Source organism: Leopardus geoffroyi, chromosome E2 (genome assembly GCF_018350155.1).
Source record: "Leopardus geoffroyi isolate Oge1 chromosome E2, O.geoffroyi_Oge1_pat1.0, whole genome shotgun sequence".
Lineage (NCBI taxonomy): Eukaryota > Metazoa > Chordata > Mammalia > Carnivora > Felidae > Leopardus > Leopardus geoffroyi.
The window spans coordinates 61,177,011-61,194,809 of record NC_059335.1 but is presented as its reverse complement, the minus strand read 5'-3'; the positions used below and the strand labels follow the sequence as shown (position 1 = coordinate 61,194,809).

Here is a 17,799-nt window from a genome sequence, read left to right as displayed (position 1 = left end):
GGGCCACCACCCTCCCTGGACAGCCCAGTCTTCCGGCACTTTGATGGGGCAGGGGGGTGAGGGACAGGCAGCTTTGAGCCCAGCAGGACGTCTGGCCTGGAAGCATCCAGGTGCTGGGTCTCTTCTGGGTCACTAGTTCAGAAAAATCTGGCCTGAGATTTCTGTTCAGTGACGTGTTTGGTTGCCCTTTTGTTTAAATTTTGGTTTTCAAAACAGCACCATGACCTTCATGGAAAGTTCGGAAAATAGAGAAAACAGTAGGGGTCGCTGTGGTTTGTGTAACTTCTTATTTTCCACTGGGACTCCCGCCTTTCGTTCTAGGAAAAAAAGCTGTTTCCCTTCCCGTGGTCCCCATGCCATAAAGCACCCAGGCCACTAGGGGCGGGCGGGCAGAGGTCAGGCATTCCTGGACTTCTCGCCAGGCCAGAGGGTGCGTCTCAGGGCTGAGTCCTTCAAGTGGGTTGGCGTTCCTGGTGCAAGTTCACAGCCTCACCAACCACCCCACCCCCACCCCCGTGATTGCAGATCGCGCCCCCTCCCTCCCTGGCGGAGCCCCTGAAGGAGCTGTTCAAGCAGCAGGAGGCCGTGAGGGGGAAGCTGCGGCTGCAGCACAGCATCGAGCGGGTAAGAGGGGGCGGCGGGCACGAGGGGGCGGCGGGCGCGGGGCGTCTGTCCGGGTGAGTCCTGCTCAGCTGGCTGCTCTCCTCCAGGAAAAGCTCATAGTCTCCTGCGAGCAGGAGATCCTGCGGGTTCACTGCCGGGCAGCAAGAACCATCGCGAACCAGGCGGTGCCGTTCAGCGCCTGCACCATGCTGCTGGACTCCGAGGTCTACAACATGCCTCTGGAGAGTCAGGTGGGTGACCGCCCGGGCCCGGCACTCGCTCTCCCGTCTCCAGCTTCCCAAGAGGAGCTGGGCCTCCTGGGATTCAGCTGCACCGTGGGCAGCGAGCGGGAAAGGGCCGCATCCCGCAGGTAGCCCAGCCTGGTTCAGTTCCCCCGTCCGCGCCAGGGCCGGGGAGGGTGGCGGCGACCACACGGCAGGACACGCAGCACGCAGCAAGCAGCCTGGCCGTGTCGAGAGGTGCCCCGCTCCAGGGTCCTCGTGGACGCAGTCTCCCCGCTCACTGAGAGTTACACTTGTTTTAGAGGAAAATTTAAATAAGAGACGAGCAGTATCCAGGCGACTTGCTCTGTGGAGGCCCCACCGGGAAGCTGTCCTGCGGCAGATGGGGGCAGAGCAGGGCCCACGGCGAGGGGAGGGTCCTGCTGGAACAGACTTCCTGCCTGGCCTCACCTGCTGGCCGCTCCCAGCGTTGACCTGTGGGGTCCCTCCTTCGCCCCCGCTGCCCCACCCCCCGTGCACCCAGGCCTGGGGTCAGACCGACACGGGTTTACTCCCCGATTTGTTCTCTTCCCCAGCCGCCTCCGAGACTTTTTAAAAACAACCCTGAACGTGTCATTTTGGGCCTGTCCAAAAACACTGCTGTCTCCTCGGGCCTCTCCTGTCCCCCGGCCAGCGTGCGTTCCTGCTGCATCCCAGGCTCACGTAGCACTGCACGGACCCCTGGGGCTCTGGGCAGCGTTCTCTGGCTGGCCCTGTGCAGACAGCAGTGGTTCCGTGGTTTTTAAGACTCTTGATTTGCACATCAAGGGCTTTGCATTCACTTACATGCAGTCTTTGAGAATTGATCATAAATTTTAAAAATTGAAAAAAAAAAAGAATTGATCTTAAAAAACTTTCCCCACTAGGGGCGCCCGGGGTCAAGAGTTTGAGCCCCTGCATTGGGCCTGGAGCCTACATAAAACTAAAAAAAATTTTTTTTAACTTTCCCAACTGAACATAGTACATATAAAAACAAGGTTGGTCTAGAGCAAGAAAGAGAGTCTACAACCCAAAGGGCTGGGGCCTCAGCGATCACCCCGGGGGCTCTGTGCCTCTGCAAGAACCAAGGGGCTGGAAGAGTTCCTGGGCTGCTTCTGAGCCTGAGGACAGTGAAGGCCTCTGCCCTGCCGAGCGTCTGCGGTGGGGCCTGCGCTCGCTTCCCGAGGCCGCACCACAGACACCGTGACGTGTGACGGCCTCCCGGGACGCCCAGGCCGCGGGGGCCGGTGAGACCACCACCCTCCGTCCTGAGGCTTTACCTGTTCGTGAGCCCGTCTGTGGGCGCGGGGCTACCGTGCGTGAGGACAGGGACGTGAGGTTGGCGCCCCGCCCCCCGGCCGAGGCACCTCAGGTCTCTTCAGAGACCATTACAGACCGAAGAGACGAAAGCATAGCCCCGCCAGCCTCACCGTGCGCGTCCCCGTGACTCCCAGGGAACGCGGTAGGGGCCGGGGACTGAGGGCGCCCATTTGTTTGTGCCCAGCACACATCCCCACCCTTGCCCACACTCAGCGGCCTCCTGGGGACACGCCAGCCAAGCTCCTCACGGAGGGGCGGCAGGGGGGTGACACGGACCGTGGGCTCCTCTTGACTCTTCCCCATCCAGCGTCCGCGCCTCTCCCCTCAGGGCGACGAGAACAAGTCCGTGCGCGACCGGTTCAATGCGCGCCAGTTCATCTCGTGGCTCCAGGACGTGGACGACAAGTACGACCGCATGAAGGTGAGGACCCTGTGCCCTCCCCCCCGCCCGGGCGGCAGCGGGGGCGGGGGAGGGGGCAGCTGCTGCCGGATCCCCCGTTTGCAAGTGACAGTGTCAGACCCCGTGAGCCCGGCTGATGCCTTCAGGGAGCTGAGGTCTCCCCGCCCCCCATGTTGCCTCCTTAGAGTGTCTTCCCTCCTGTCCAGGTGTGCGGGGAGCAGCTCCTGTCACCAGCTGGCGGTCAGACCTCTGTGGGACCCCACCTTGAGCCCTCCTCAAAGGTCACAGCACACACCCATCACCACTGCTCTGGACGTGCTGACCAGTGCAGCAGCCAGAGAGCATGGGTGGGAGCTAGAGAAAGATTAGCAAGTAAGAAGCAAATCCCCACGTGCAGGCGCTAGGGCCGTCCACAGGGTCGCCCACGAGAGCCAACAGACTCGGCGGCACAGTGGGCACCACCCCTGGGCAGCTCCAGGAGGCAGGGCCTGGGGAGGGGGGGGCACACCCGCCGGCCTCCCTAGAGCTCTAGGGGGCTGGGGGAAGGGGTCCGGAGCTCTCCCTCCTCCCCGCCCCGGGGAGCCCGCTCTCGGAAAGGAGGACCGTGTTTCCCGGAGGCCGGCCTTACCTGCGTCCCCTCCCTCACTGACCCGTGACCGCGGTGCCACAGCAGCGCACGCACCTGGGAAGGTGCTGGCGTGGGGTAGCCAGAGCCCAGAGCAGAGAGGAGCCCGCTTGGCGTCCACGGTCTCGGGCAGGTCCCGGGGAAGCTCCGGGATGCTGCTGCACCAAGTCCCGCCAGCCGGGCCCGCAGGCTGCACGGGGGAGGCTTTCCTAGAGCAGACGGGAGTGGTGACGACATTAAGATCGGTGTTGGGCGGTAGAAACGCCACACGAGCCCCACGCCCCGGATGTACAGAGAACCCATGAAACCAGGGAGAGGCGAGGTGGATAGAACAAGGAGCCCAGCAGGTCGAGTCCGCACGGGCTCGGAGACGTGGCCCCGGTGCAGCGTGGGGTGGTGCCTTTCCCGAAGACCAAAGACGGAGCACTTGGAGCCCCTGTCCCCCCTCCCCGCTCCCCGCCACACACTCCCAGCTACTTGAAGGCGAATTAGAGACGGCGATTCCCCGCCGTACGTGCGCTTGCACACATCTGAGCAAGCGAGGCGCGCTGTGACGTCAGACCGCTCACGTCCGCTTCTCTGTCCGTGTGTGCTGCGTCCGTCCCAGCCCCCCTCGGCGATCCTGTCCGAGTCCCCGTGTCCGCTCTCACCTTTGCCCCCCAGCGCCCCGGATACGGAGCCGCTACGGCCCTGCCCGCGAGGCCCTGCTGCCGGGGTTCAGTGCCCGCAAATACCAAACGCTCCCGGCCTAGGGGACGGGTCACCAGCCGTAAACGAGTGCAGAGGGACACTGTCGAGAGTCCGCTGCAACGCCCGGGGTGGGGGGCGGGGCGCCGGGCCTCACGACTCCCGGGGCACGGCGTGGGGCGAAGGCGCGGGCCCGAGGTCTCCCTCGGCGCCCCTCACCTGTCGCGTTTCCCGCAGACGTGTCTCCTGATGCGGCAGCAGCACGAGGCCGCGGCCCTGAACGCCGTGCAGCGGATGGAGTGGCAGCTGAAGGCCCAGGAGCTGGACCCCGCCGGGCACAAGGCGCTGTGTGTGCACGAGGTGCCCTCCTTCTACGTGCCCATGGTCGACGTCAACGACGACTTCGTGCTTCTGCCGGCCTGACGCCCCGCGGGACGGCCACACGGGACACAGGCGAGGGCCGCACGCGTCTGCCCAGTCCAGGCAGTGCAGGGAGACCTTGTCCCTCGGGCGGGGACGTCCAGGGAGAGACCCCGCACTTGGCCCCTCCCCCCGGGAGCTGCCGCGGGAGCACGAGGAGACGGCGGCCTCGGGGTCTGCTTTCCAGGCGGCTGCACGGGCATTTCAGGAGCTGCAGAACGGATGTATTTTTTACAGTTTCCTGTTCCATTCTGATCAACTAAAAGAAAGAAAATTAAGGCGGCCACCCCTCACGGACAGTGACCTCCGGGTCGGAGGGCGGGGACGGGCTGCGGACGGGCTGGGATACTGCGGCCGCGCGCAGGGCCGCCCGCCCGCCCGCTGCGGAGGGACACAGAGCCGGGACTCTCGGGTTGTGTTTTTAATGGAGTCAAATCCACGTGGTTTGTATATTTTTTCCTTTAATCTTGGGCATTTTGTTTCTCTTTCTGAGAACATAACTTGAAACACTACAGAGCCAATAATCATATAAAAAGTGTACCCGTAAACGCTGTACAGTTTTATACACATTCACAATGTACTTTTGCTGCCTTCTAGATAATTTATTTTGCAACACATTACTGCACAGTTGTAAATAACTTATGTACTGTAACATCACTTCAGTTATGTGTAAAGAAATAAATAAATTAATTAAATGCTCTTTGTACACGACAGGCCCTCTCCAGGAGGGGCCGACATGCGGGACCCACGGGGCTCTGCCCCACTGGACCACCACAGCGTCTGCAACTACGTTGCTCCCACTACCTTTTTTTTTTTGAAACTAATTTTTCCCTTTTCCGGTCTTTACTGGGTCCCAAGCCCCACCCCTACCAAGCTGCCGAGCTCACAGCGGGGACAGAGGGCCCCCCCCCCCCCCGGGGAAAGCCCCCCGGGGCTGGCAGGTTCCCCAGCGACGCTGCAGCTGTGCAAGGGTCCCGACCACTGGGACCCCCGTGCTGCCAGAACCAGCTCGGAGGGCAGGAGTGGGAGGTGTGCACCCGCCCCATGCCCCTCTCGTTGGAGATGCTCGGGGATGGGACCCGGCTGGCCTAGGGCCGCCTTCTGCGCAAGGACTCCCAAAGTGGCTCCTTCCTGAGGCCGCCCTCACCGCACCGGACGCCCAGCCCCCCCCGCACGCACGGTGCTGTGGACACGTGGGTGTGGAGGTGCGGGGTGGACCTCCTCGCGCACGCCCTGGGGCACATCACGTGGCCTCCCCTCCGCCTCCTGTACCTGAGCCACGGAGGAACCCCCCGGCGGGAGCAGGCGCCCAGCGCCGCAGGCCTGCGGGCCCGGGCGGGGGGTGGGGCCAGGCGTGGGACGGAGGGGGCGGGGGAGGTCTCCCTCTCCCTCCACGGGACTCCCGGTCCCCCCCCCCCCCCCGCCCCCCTCGTGTGCTGGCCTGGGGATCGGGGAGGGCAGAGCCGCACCGCCTCCCGGACACGAATCAGTTTTCTGGTCTCAGAGCCGGGGCCGCAGCCGCGCGTCCCCCGCAGCCCGGGGCTCCCGTGCAGAGTCTCGGGGTCGGCGGCTTCAGGCCCCGACCTGCCGGCCGTGCGCGTGCGTGGGGGGCGAGGGAGCGTGCACTGGCCACGCGCAGGGGGTTTGGACGGCTCGGCCCCCGGCCTCGGAGCCGTGCGGTGCGGGTCGCGGTGGCCCTGCGGGCTCCGGCGGGTCCGCGCGACGCTGGCCCAGTGTCTCCTGGGCGCCGCCCCGTCCCCATCCTGCCGCAGAGGCACCCGACCCCCGTGCTCCTGTCCGGGCTGCGAGCGCAGGGGTGAGCACAGGGAGACCCTCAGTCCCCAGAGAACGTTCGTAAGTAAATTCTAAGAACAGAGGCTGGCTGTGGTTTGCTCCCGGCGTCCACCTGTGTCTGGGCAGGAGTCGTCCGTGCAGGTGTTTGCAGAACCCCCACGAGTCCAGAACTGCACCTGGGGCCCCTGCCGACTGTCCCTGAGGACTGTGGCCGCAGGTGTGGGTATCGGGGGCCCCTCAAGAGGGTCCGGGCTCGGACACGGATGGGTGACTGACTTCCCTACCAGTCACAGCGTCCACCACCCTGGAGCTCTGAGCCTCCGTAGACGCTGGTCGCTCTTCTGCCCCTCAGAGCCTCTCAGAACCTGACTCAGGTGGCAGCACTGGATGGGGGCCCGGTGCCCCCCCCCCCCCCCCCCCCAGTGCTGCGGGCCAGCGGGGCCAGCACGCCTGCTCGGGGCACATGGCCCTTCTGTCCCGGGAGCGAGGGCCAGGGTTGTCCCTGGCTGAGAGGGGCTGTGGGAGGACACCGTGTTTCTCTGGCCCGCACAAGACGGCGACAGCAGAGCCTGCGACCCAGAAGCAGGTGAGGGGTTTTCATGAAAAGCCATGAGCAGCCTCCCTCTTCCCCCCAGAAGGCAGCTGAGGGCACATTCTAGAAGCACAGGAACCCGGAGGGGGGCTGCCCACCTGACCGGGTGACACGGCAGTGTCCAGGCCCATCCCGAGATGGCCGGAGGACAGGATCTCCACGGGCTCAGGGCTCGAATTCTGACCGGACGCCTGAGGCTGAGCTTCACAGGAAGAGAGGGCTCCCGGCCACGCGGGCACGGGGCCCCCAGCAGCCTGCTCCATTTCCTTCCGGGACAGAGGGAAGAGGGACGAACACCGCCCCGAATGCTTGCTTCCTTATGTCGGGGGTTTCGTGACACAGGCACCGGCCGCAGCCGGGCCGGCTACTCCCTCTTCCAGACCCAACAACCCACTTCTGGTCACACAACCAAGAGAAACCCATGCATATGGGCAGAAACGGCATCACTGAAGACCAAACGTACCCGGGGGGGGGGGGGGGGTTGCCTGGGGCTCAGTCAGGTGAGCGTCCAGCTTCCGCTCTGGTCATGGTCTCACACTCATGGGTTGGAGCCCCGCGTCGGGCTCTGTGCTGCCAGCTCCGAGCCTGGAGCTGCTTCGGATTCTGTGTCTCCCCCTCTCTCTGCCCCTCCCCCGCTCATGCTCTTTCTCTCAAAAATAAGTAAACATTAGGAAAAAAAGCACCAGAATTATTTGTCATTAAAAAAAAGAATAGATTGGGGCGCCTGGGTGGCTCAGTCGGTTGAGCGTCTGGCTTCAGCTCAGGTCACGATCTCACGGTTTGTGAGCTCGAGCCCCGCGTCGGGCTCTGTGCTGCCAGCTCCGAGCCTGGAGCTGCTTCGGATTCTGTCTCCCCCTCTCTCTGCTCCCCCCTGCTCTCGCTCTGTCTTTCAAAAATAAATAAAGATTAAAAAAAAAAAAAAAAGAATAGATTGCCCACACATAAAGCAGTGCTCCTCGACCTCGGCACTGCTGACCCGTGGCCCTAGGAGTCCCGTGACCGGTTTCCTCCGCGTTGTAGGGCGCTCGGCAGCACGCGCGGCCTCCACCCACCAACGCCGGCAGCGCCCCTTGTCTGCGCATCGCCAAACGTTCAGGGGACGGGGCGAGACCACCCCCGGGAGCCGCTTACGTACAGCAGCAAAGGCGGACGACATCCGGCCGCGGTGCCCCCGGAACCGTATGGCTCTGCTCGTCTCAAGTTCACCAGAACAGCAAGGCAGAGCCGCCGGGTGAGCGGCCAGCGTGGGCCACCGCGCAGAGCCCCCGGGACGCAACGGCTGCGGGGGCTGCCGCGAGACCCCGACTCCTGACCACGGCCCTGACGAAACGGGGAGGCTCTGTGACCACTCACCGCGCGGTGAATGTGTTCTGTGCGTCCTTGGTTCCGTTTCCCAATTAAGCAAATTCCTAAAGAAAGACATGTCTGCATTTTCCCCAGGAAGCCAGGGTGATATTCCAGAACATACTTTAGAAAACGGGGTGCCAGATACCAAGTTAAGACGGCGATCTGAGCCTTTCCCTTCCAGTCAAAATCCCCCCAAAATGAGAAAAGGCAGATGACAAATTCAAAGGAGTCCCGGTCTCTCACAGATCAGAATCTCAGGCAAATGAAAAAGATAAAAGAGGGCGAATTCACGCATCCGACGGAAAACAAAGCAGGGCTTCTAGAACAGCAAAGACAGACCTTCAAAAACCCCGGTAACAGCAATAAGAACATCGGAGCGGGGCCGGGGGGGGCTCCAAATCAACAACCAACACGGTCGGAACCCTGGAGATTATCCAGGGCTTGTTACAACCCAAGGAGCGATTATTCCGGAAAAACAGCTAAATCTCTGCAGCAAGCCGTGTGTCATTTCCATTCCCTTGTTTCCATTCTCGGTCCAGCTCCACGGTAGTCTTGAAAACCGGCTGGGGCGCCTGGGTGGCGCAGTCGGTTAAGCGTCCGACTTCAGCCAGGTCACGATCTCGCGGTCCGTGAGTTCGAGCCCCGCGTCGGGCTCTGGGCTGATGGCTCAGAGCCTGGAGCCTGCTTCGGATTCTGTGTCTCCCTCTCTCTCTGCCCCTCCCCCGTTCATGCTCTGTCTCTCTCTGTCCCAAAAATAAATAAACGTTGAAAAAAAAATTTAAAAAAAAAAGAAAACCGGCAACCCGGCAGGATCAGAGGGCTCGGACTGAGTGTGGGTCTCCTCGGGTGTCCTCCCATCTCCAGGACACTGTCACCACTGGACTTGTCCGGCAGCTCCCGGGAAAAGCCCCATTCCTGGAGCTCAGTGTGTGACCAGACTCAAAACTCACCCAGTGGGAAAAAGCCCTTTTCCCACAGGTTGTGTCAAAAGCAATCAACGACAGCTGCCTGAGACAATGACACCGGGGACAGCAAACGAGCCCGGCCACAAACTCGAAAAGCAAGGTCTGGGGAATGAGATGTCCACGGTACGCCGACCGACGCTGGGCCACCTTCCTAAGGGTCTAGAAGGCCACGTGCACGTGCGGGTCTGGGCACAGGCTCAGGAAAGAACTTAGAACGTCCAATTTTCTCACTTTTGGCTAAATTTGAAGCCTGTGGAGGCAGGAAGCGGAGGCCGACGGGAAGTGAGCCCTAACCTCACCGGAAGGGAGCCCCAACCCGACAGAAGAACCTCTGGGGAAGCGTGGGGGAGACTAGCCAGATCAAGGCTTTTAAGAACTTTCCGTCCCATCACTAGCTTAGCAGCAAGCTCACAGCACAAAGACAGCACTGCCCTCATGAGACACGGAACTCAGACTCCACAGCACCAGCCGAGGAGAGTCACTGAGCAGGAAGCAGAAGCTGCGGCCAACAAACAAAACAAAATAAATCTGGGGAACTGATTCCCAGAGTCACCATGTTATATTACTTCAAATATCTGCTTTCAGGGGCGCCTGGGGGGCTCAGTCGGTTGAGCGGCCGACTTCGGCTCAGGTCATGATCTCATAGTCTGTGAGTTCGAGCCCCACGTCGGGCTCTGTGCTGACAGCTCGGAGGCTGGAGCCTGCTTCGGATTCTGTGTGTGTGTGTGTGTGTGTGTGTGTGTGTGTGTGTGCGCGCGCGCCCCTCCCCCACTCATGCTCTGTCTCTCTCTCTGTTTAAAAATAAATGTTAAAAAAATTTTTTTTTAAGGCAAGAAACTGGGAATTCTGCAGTTGAAAGTGCAGGAATGGAATCTGAGTCAACAGAAAAGGACCTGAAGATAAGTCAGTTGCGATTATCAAATTGAGGAACGGGGGAAAAAACAAAGAATGAAGGAAAATGGACAGCGTCTCACAGACCTGCTGGATGTGATCAAGGGTTCCAACGTACGCGTCCGGGGGGTCACGGAAGGAAAGAGAGACGGGGGGAGAAAGACGGGCAGCTGTCCGCGTCGACCGGATAGGCCACGATGCCAGAATGCAGTCAAATGGTACCGACTGCAAACGCTTCTGCGAGAAAGAAGGTGGGTGTAAACGGCTGGAATCCGAGTGAAGCAAACGGCCGTCGTAAAGCGGATGAGGCTCGAGCCATCAGCCAGAGGCCTTGGCGGCAAGTGTCCCCCGGGAGGAGGGAACCCTCCAGCAGACTGCTTTCGGACCGGAACGCGGCACCCGCTCTTCCCCGGCGTCCAGCCCGCGGCCTCCCCTGAGATCCCGGACCCGCGGGCTCCGCAGCCACGCACGCCACTCCTCCGAGTCCGTCCCTCCACCCGGCCGCCTGCTGTTGCGCCCGTTTTCCTGCAGAACCCCGATGCCCTTGGCAAAGACTCAAGATCCGGCTTTTAGAAATCACGTTCAAATAACGAAGAGAAGTCACGTCTAAAGAATGAATATGACAGGAGTCAGAGAATGCCACTCACAAAACAGAGAATACAGATAAAGAATTTTTTTTTAAGATGAAAATTGTTGAAAAGCGCCACAACTCAATTTGAGTCGGGGGAAGGATCCACAAACTTGAAGACAGGTGAAGTAAGTTGGTCTTGTTTATATATTTATATGTCTATCTGCATCCAAAGTGGGGCTCGAACTCGCGACCCCAAGATCAAGAGTTACACGCCCTGCCACCTGAGCCAGCCAGGTGCCCCGGCTGGTGTAGCTGCATAACTGCGAGAAAAAAGAGTGAGAAAACAAAAACCGAACAGGGTCTCAGAGACCTGCCGGGCGCTCTCGGGTGCGTCCTGTGCGCTGGGAGCTCCTAGAAGGAGCAGAAACGGGCAGAAGGCGTATCCGAAGAAACGACGGCCCAAATTCCTCAAATTTGACAACAAACGGTAACCTGTATCCGAGAAGCCCAACGAACTCCAAGCAGAGCAAACCCAAGAGATCCACACGGAGACGCGTCATCATCTAACTGTCAAAAGCCACAGAAAAGAAGAAAATCTCGAAAGTGGCAAGGGATGCCCTTTGAGACGCAGGAGGGACCACGGCCCAAACTGCTCCGAGACGACGACGGCGGTGAGCGACCCCTTCCAGGAAACGGAGAAATCGGGACATTTCCGGATGAACAAGGCCAGAATTTACCGCCAGACCATCTGCCCTTCAGAAATACTGAAAAGTGTCCTTCAGGCTCGATCAGGAAACACCGAATAGTAACTTGAATCCGCAGGAAGAAATAAAAAAACCCCACTGGTTTTCATCACAACTGATGAACCGGCCAGATGCCCCTCAACCTGTTTTTTTCATAGCTCAAAATTCCAGTAAAATGAACAGTAAATGGAGTACCAGAAAATGCCTAGCACAAAAAAGAAGGCAGCAGTAGAGGAAGTGAGGAACCAAACAGATTTGTGATCGAAAACAGCAGGAATGTCGGAAGGTCTGTCAGTAATTCAAGTGCAGGTGGATGAGACTCTCCCGCTTAAAGGGGCAGGGTGGCCTTGTCTTCCCAATTACGGCTCAACCACGTGCTACCTCCACGAGGCTCCGCAGAGCCCGTCGGGCCGGAGACGCCACACGCCGGGGCCCGGCCCTTCCCGGGGGGTCGACAAGCACCGGAGACCCACCCGGAGACTGCGCAAACGCCGCGAAGCGGCCGCCGCCGCCAAGGACCTGTTCTCAGGTGCGCACGGAGGCTTTTCCGGGAGAGACCGTGTGTCGGCCGTGAAAAAGCCTCAGAAAAGTTTAAAAGGCTGAGATAATACAAAGTATGTTCTCCAACCACAATAGAACGAAATCAGAAATCAGTAACGGGGAATCCGGAAAATTCAAAAACTATGTGGAAACTGAGCACCACGCTCCTAAACAAAGCAGAAATTACAAGGGAAATTTAAAAATACTTTGAGATAAATCACTAGAAAACAAATCGAGCTCCCACACCACGCAGTTAACGAAAGTGGGGGAGGGGCGTCCACGGAGGCGGAGGGGGGAGGGGCGTCCACGGAGGTGGGGGGGAGGGGCGCCCACGGAGGCAGAGTGCTTTTCCCAGTAGAGCCGCTGAGGCTGAGGCAACCAGGAGGGGCCCGGGCTGGGGAGAGGCTTCGGGAGCTGCCCAAAGGCCGCGAGGGGTGCAGAGCGGAGGGGGGGCCCAACTGCAGCTAACGGTGCGGCTCACCCACGAAGTGAGGCGGAACACGCCCTCCTCCACCTCTGCCGGACCCACGGAGGGACGACAGAGGCGCTGGAGTCGGGGGAAGCAGGCGCCGCGGGTCAAGGTCGTGAGCGGCCCGAGGGGCCCCGGAAAACACCAGATTCTGGAGTCCTGCCGAGCCAGCCCGGAGCTCGCCTTTGCCAGAAAGCCGACAGAGAGGGGACGGGAAAGGAGAAACCTTGTCTTCTGGGGACAGGAGCTAGGAACGGAAGGGGAGCCCCCGGATGCTCCTCGGATTCTCGTTCCCTCCGTTGGCTCATCGTCTCCGGGCCCGGCAATTCTGCAGCAGCACTGGCGGCAGCGGGTCCGGAGCTGGGGGTGGCACCGGGGCAATGTTCTCAGGAAGGAAAACGTCCTCTGCCCAGAGCAGCTGTGACACGGAGGGGCTGGGGCCAACTCCCAGGGCTGTCTTCTCCACTGTCCCCTGCATCGGCCTGAGTTCGCCCCCAACAGCCCAGGTCCAGCCAAGTTCGTGGCACAGCGGGGTAGCCAGAGGCCCGTTTCCGCCCAGAGGCTCAGAGGGGGGAGGGGAGAGAGCCGCACGGAAATAAAGAACCAAGAGAGAAGCTCAGAAAAGTCGCCCGGTGAGGCGTGAGGCGGTGTCTGAGCTCCAGGGCGCAGCCCCACCCAGGCCCCACGGAGCTGTTCCTAAGGAGCACACCACACACTGTGGGGACAGGACAGGCCCGCCCAGGTCACAGGCTGCCATCTGGGACATCAGGGGTGGCCACACAGACAGACGCGCGGGCCAGGGGGACAGGAAGTCCGGGAACGGACCCTCGCACAGGTGGCCAAACGACTTCCGGCCAGCGTGCCGAGACCGTGCAAGGGGGAAGAGGTCGGTCTTCTGGGCACCCGGCGCTGGGAAAACTGGGCGTCCGCAGCCCAGAGCACGCACTTGGCCCCTCCCCTCACACCATCACGCAAAGACTCACTCCAAGCAGATCAAAGGCCTACACGTCAGGCCTGAAACTGTAAAACCTGGAGGAACACAGAGGGCAAAAGTCTCGCGACACTGGATTTGGTGATGATTTCTGGACGGGACGCCAAAGGCACAGGCAACGAAAGGGAAGACGGACAAACTGCACCTCGTGAACATTTTTTTTTTTTTTTGCATATAAATAAATTAGGTTTATTGCTGAATTTTCCCATTGACATTATAGAACAAAATTTAAAAACACTGAAACTTCACAAATTATGACAGCCCAATAGTTTCAAACATCCTTTATCCAAAAAAGCACAAAAGTGACATTAGAAATATTTGTTGAGGGAAAGCAGAGCACCTGACGGCAAAGAAGTACAAACCCAGACAACGAATGGCACAAACACAGCACGCACAGGGCCGTCGCCACCCGGAAGTCACGGCGGTTCCGTTTGAGACGTTACACGCTGTCTCTCCCTTAGCCTGTCTGGGCCCCGCCTCCCTCTTGTCAGAAAGGAGCCGCTGCTGGACGAAAGCCTGCGCACGGCCCGGGGAGCAAGGAGGGCCGTCCTCCGCCCTGCTTCCCGAACAAGAGAACGGTTCACACAGAGACGGCTTCGGCGCTTTAGCCCTTAACCTTGCCCCAAACCACGTGACTTGGAAACTGGATCCTCACGTGACGTCTTGGGAACGTCACATCCTGTCCATCCTTTTCTTAACCTACGGCTCGTACGAGAAGATTCTCTGAGGCCGAAACAAAACAGGTCAGGCCCCGTCGCACAGTCACCACCCCGTTTTTGTTCCGGCTCCCTTCTCGGGCTGAATTAAGGCTCGGGCTCAAGGCGAACGGCCGAGTCTGGGTGGGAGTCTCTTGAGGCCAAACACACACACCCGTTCTCTCCTTCGCCCCGCCGGACGCACGTAGCGTCTTGTCCGGGTGATCAGAGACAGAGACACAGGCGCACATCCAAGGACAGCACCGGGAGCAAAGGCGGCTGTCCCCTGCGGCCCGAACGGCGTCACCGAGGCGACGGGGGAAGGGACACCGGCGGCCGCTGCAGACCGTGGGCCGGACCGCGCAGAAGCCTAGCGGCTCCAGCCCTTGCGAAGGAGACGAGAAACCAGCGCCACCGCGGAAAAGCCCTTCCTCTCCAATCTCAGCTCCATCTGACAAGCAGACGTCAAGTGATGTCGCGACGACCCCTAACGGAGACGCGTGCATGTTTCGCACCCGAAGGGAGGTGTCTGAACGCTGTAAAACTTGGTCAAAACCCACCCCTGCAAACCCCCAGCACGACGCGGCAGGAGCCAGGGCGCAAACCCCAACGACGGATTCCCTTCCACCACAACTTGCGCGGCCTGAGCTGGTTCCCTCTGGCCGAGGGTGACCCCGCCCCCCCCCCCATGAAAACCGGAGTCCGCCGTGACCTGCCGAGGGTCCGGTTTGACGTTAACACGGCACTTTCAGCGGCGTGGCCGTCTCCTTCCGCCGGGACCGGGCACCTGCGGCGTCCAGCAGCTCGGAGCTGGGAGAGCCGTCCTGCGCCGACCTCCACCGGTTCCTCGGGGCCGCCCGAGACATCTTCTCTCGGAGATGCCTCGAATCTCCCCAGACCACCACTTTCTTTAGCTAAGCTTCCCACGCTTAGCCACAACTCGGTAACTTCGGCGAGACACACGCCGTGGCCGGAAAGTCGAGTTCTCGGACTGATGTCCCGCGTCCCTCGCGACAGCTGTGCTATGAGCCGCGGCCACCAGGTCACCACCGCCAAGCAGCAGAACCCGAATAATAAACTGACACTTTCTCTCAGGGCAGCCACGGCTCCCGACGGCCCTGACCTTCAGGAGCATTTGTAAATATCGTGCCGCAAAAGACACTGCCAGCGGGGTAAAAAGGCAATCCGCGGGACGGGAGAAAACCCCTGCAAATCGTGCCTCTGTGAAGGACCACCCGGGGTATATAGGGAACCCCTAAAACTCAACAACAAAAACGCAACTCAATGCAAAAACGGGCAAAGGGCTCGAATCCGCCTTTCGCCAAAGAGAATGGGCTTCGCTGTTGAGCGGCTACGGAGTCCCGTGTTACGAGGCGAAAGGGCTCCGGGGACGGGTGGTGGGGACAACATTCTGACTGTACTCAGTGCCACTACACTGTCCCCTTAAAAGCGTTTAGGATGGCGAACTTTAGGGTATGTGTATTTTAACACAACCTACAAAAGAAGAAAAACGTACGTAAAATGAAAACATTTATGTCACACGGAAGCTCAAATAATCTCAAGGAAACGCAGGCTACGAGATCCATTAAAAGAGGTCCTGCAGACAGAAGGAAAACGGTGTGAGACGGAATTCTGCATCTACGTAGAAGACGATTTCCAGAACGTGAACTGCATGGTTAACCACAGAACACCGATCTCACACCTTTGCTGAAAGCAGAACTGCCTGTTTAGAAAGGAAACATGCATCATGGGCACGACAGCACGCACGACATGAGACCTACAAGAACAGGGACAGCAGCACGGGAGAAACGCCGTGCGCCCCTGTAAGGTGACGTGCATGTGAAGTGACACCCTGTCACTAGAGGGCAGGCTTTTTAACATCTTAACATTACCTGCTTTTAGCCATATGTTAAAACCCCCAAAGCAGAGCACAGACCAACGAAAGTATAGCTAACATGACAACAAGAGAAATAAAGTGAATTCCTAAAAACGATCCCAAAGCAGAAACAGAGGGAAGACGAACAAAGAGACGGGACGGACAGCGTGGCGACGGACTCAGTCACATCAAGTGTGAAAGTTCCCAACATCCCAACCAGAGCAGAAACTGTTAAACGGGATGGAAAATCAAGACTCGACTCTATGCTGCCTACAAGAATCCACTTTATGGGGCGCCTGGGGGGGCTCAGTCGGTAGGGTGTCCGACTTCGGCTCAGGTCATGATCTCACGGCTTGTAGGTTCGAACCCCACGTCGGGCTCTGTGCTGGCAGCTCGGAGCCTGGAGCCTGCTTCCGATTCTGTGTCTCCCTCTCTCTCTGCCCTTCCCCTACTCATGCTCTGTCTCCGTCTCTCTCTGTCTCTGTCTCTCTCTCTTTCTCTCAAAAATAAACAAACATTAAAAAAAAAAAAAAAGAAATCCACTTTAAGTAGAACACAAGCAGGTTGAAAGTAAAAAGAAAAGATAAACCACACTAACACTGGAGGCGTGATGTGGGGTTTACAGATCCATTTTCCAAATTCAAAGGAATAAAGTTTAAAAACTCAAAATATCCTGGGGCTCCTGGGTGGCTCAGTCAGTTGAGCCTCCGACTTCAGCTCAGGTCGTGATCTCGCGGTTTGTGGGTTCGAGCCCTGCATCCAGCTCTGTGTTCACAGCATGGAGCCTGCTTGGGTCTCTCTCTCTCTCTCTCTCTCTCTCTCTCTCTCTCTCTCTCCCCCTCCCTCCCCCACTCGTGCACAAAGTTTCTCTCAAAAATAAATTTAAATTTTTTTTTTTAATTTTAAAAAGAAACAAATGAACAAACGACAAAAGACAAGGAACACACTCTTACAGAGAACACACTGGTAGCTGCCAGACGGGAGTTGCAGGGGGAGGCGTCAGATACAGGCTGGAGGGGCAAGTATCACGATGGGTGCGAGCGAGCAAGGCAGGAACTGCTGAATCACTAGACTGTACACCTGCTGCCAACAATACTGCACGGTGGTTTTCTTTTTTTTTAGTGTTTTTATTTATTTTTGAGACAGAGAGCACGAGCAGGGGAGGGGCAGAGAGAGAGGGAGACACAGAATCTGAAGGAGGCTCCAGGCTCCCAACTTTCAGCACAGAGCCTGACACGGGGACCGAACTCACGGACTGTGAGATCGTGACCTGAGCCGAAGTCGGCCGCTCAACCGACTGAGCCCCCCAGGCGCCCCTCACTGCGTGTTAACTACACTTAAATGAAAACAATATACAATCTGAATAGTTCTACATCTGTTAGACACTGGATGTGTAGTTTTAAATATTTCCATTAAAAAACCTCCTGCTTCCTGATAGTTTCACTGTCGAATTCCACCAAACACTTAAGAAAGATCTAATACAAACTCTATAGAAAATCTTCCAAAAAAATTGAAAAGGAAAGAATATTTTCCAACCCACTCCATGAGGCCAGTGTTATCCTATTTGGATATGCTACATATCCAAATAGCCCAGAAAGAGGCAAAGACAACCATAGACCAGTATCCCCGATGAACAGGAAGACAAAAATTCTAAACAAAATTTTCATAACCCAAATTTAACAATCCACTAAAAGGATAATATGTCATTACAAAGCAGGCTTTATTCCAGGAGTACAAGGTTGGTTTGACATTCTAAGTTAACCCGTGTCATTCACCACGTTAACAGAGTAAAAAACAAAGTGATAACCCTATTAACAAAGTTTTAAAAAAACGACAATCCATGTAGAATCAGAAAAAGCTTTTTACAAAATCCACCGTCTGCTTGTTTTTTACGTGTATTTAAGTAATGTCCACACCCACAACCCCGAGATCAAGAGTCACACACTCTCTGACTGAGGCAGCTGGCGCCCCCCCCCCCAACACCCATAAAACTCCCAGAAAACTTGAATG

The 17,799-nt window shown here is 58.3% G+C and overlaps 1 protein-coding gene across 18 annotated transcripts in view; it reads left to right on the top strand.

The window, feature by feature from the left end:
- ANKRD11 (ankyrin repeat domain containing 11) overlaps positions 1 to 5,010 on the top strand; it is a 181,376-nt gene extending 176,366 nt beyond the window's left edge. For 14 of the 18 annotated variants that reach the window (XM_045440025.1, XM_045440029.1, XM_045440026.1 and 11 more), the window contains 5 exons: positions 526 to 624; positions 711 to 854; positions 2,512 to 2,604; positions 2,790 to 2,955; positions 4,133 to 5,010. In XM_045440025.1, the coding sequence (XP_045295981.1) occupies positions 526 to 624; positions 711 to 854; positions 2,512 to 2,604; positions 2,790 to 2,955; positions 4,133 to 4,578 (948 nt within the window). In that variant the 3' untranslated portion in view covers positions 4,579 to 5,010. The remainder of the gene's footprint in view (positions 1 to 525; positions 625 to 710; positions 855 to 2,511; positions 2,605 to 2,789; positions 2,956 to 4,132) is intronic. The other 4 variants (XM_045440034.1, XM_045440033.1, XM_045440036.1 and 1 more) reach the window with 1 other exon arrangement.
- The last annotated feature ends 12,789 nt before the right edge of the window (positions 5,011 to 17,799 follow it).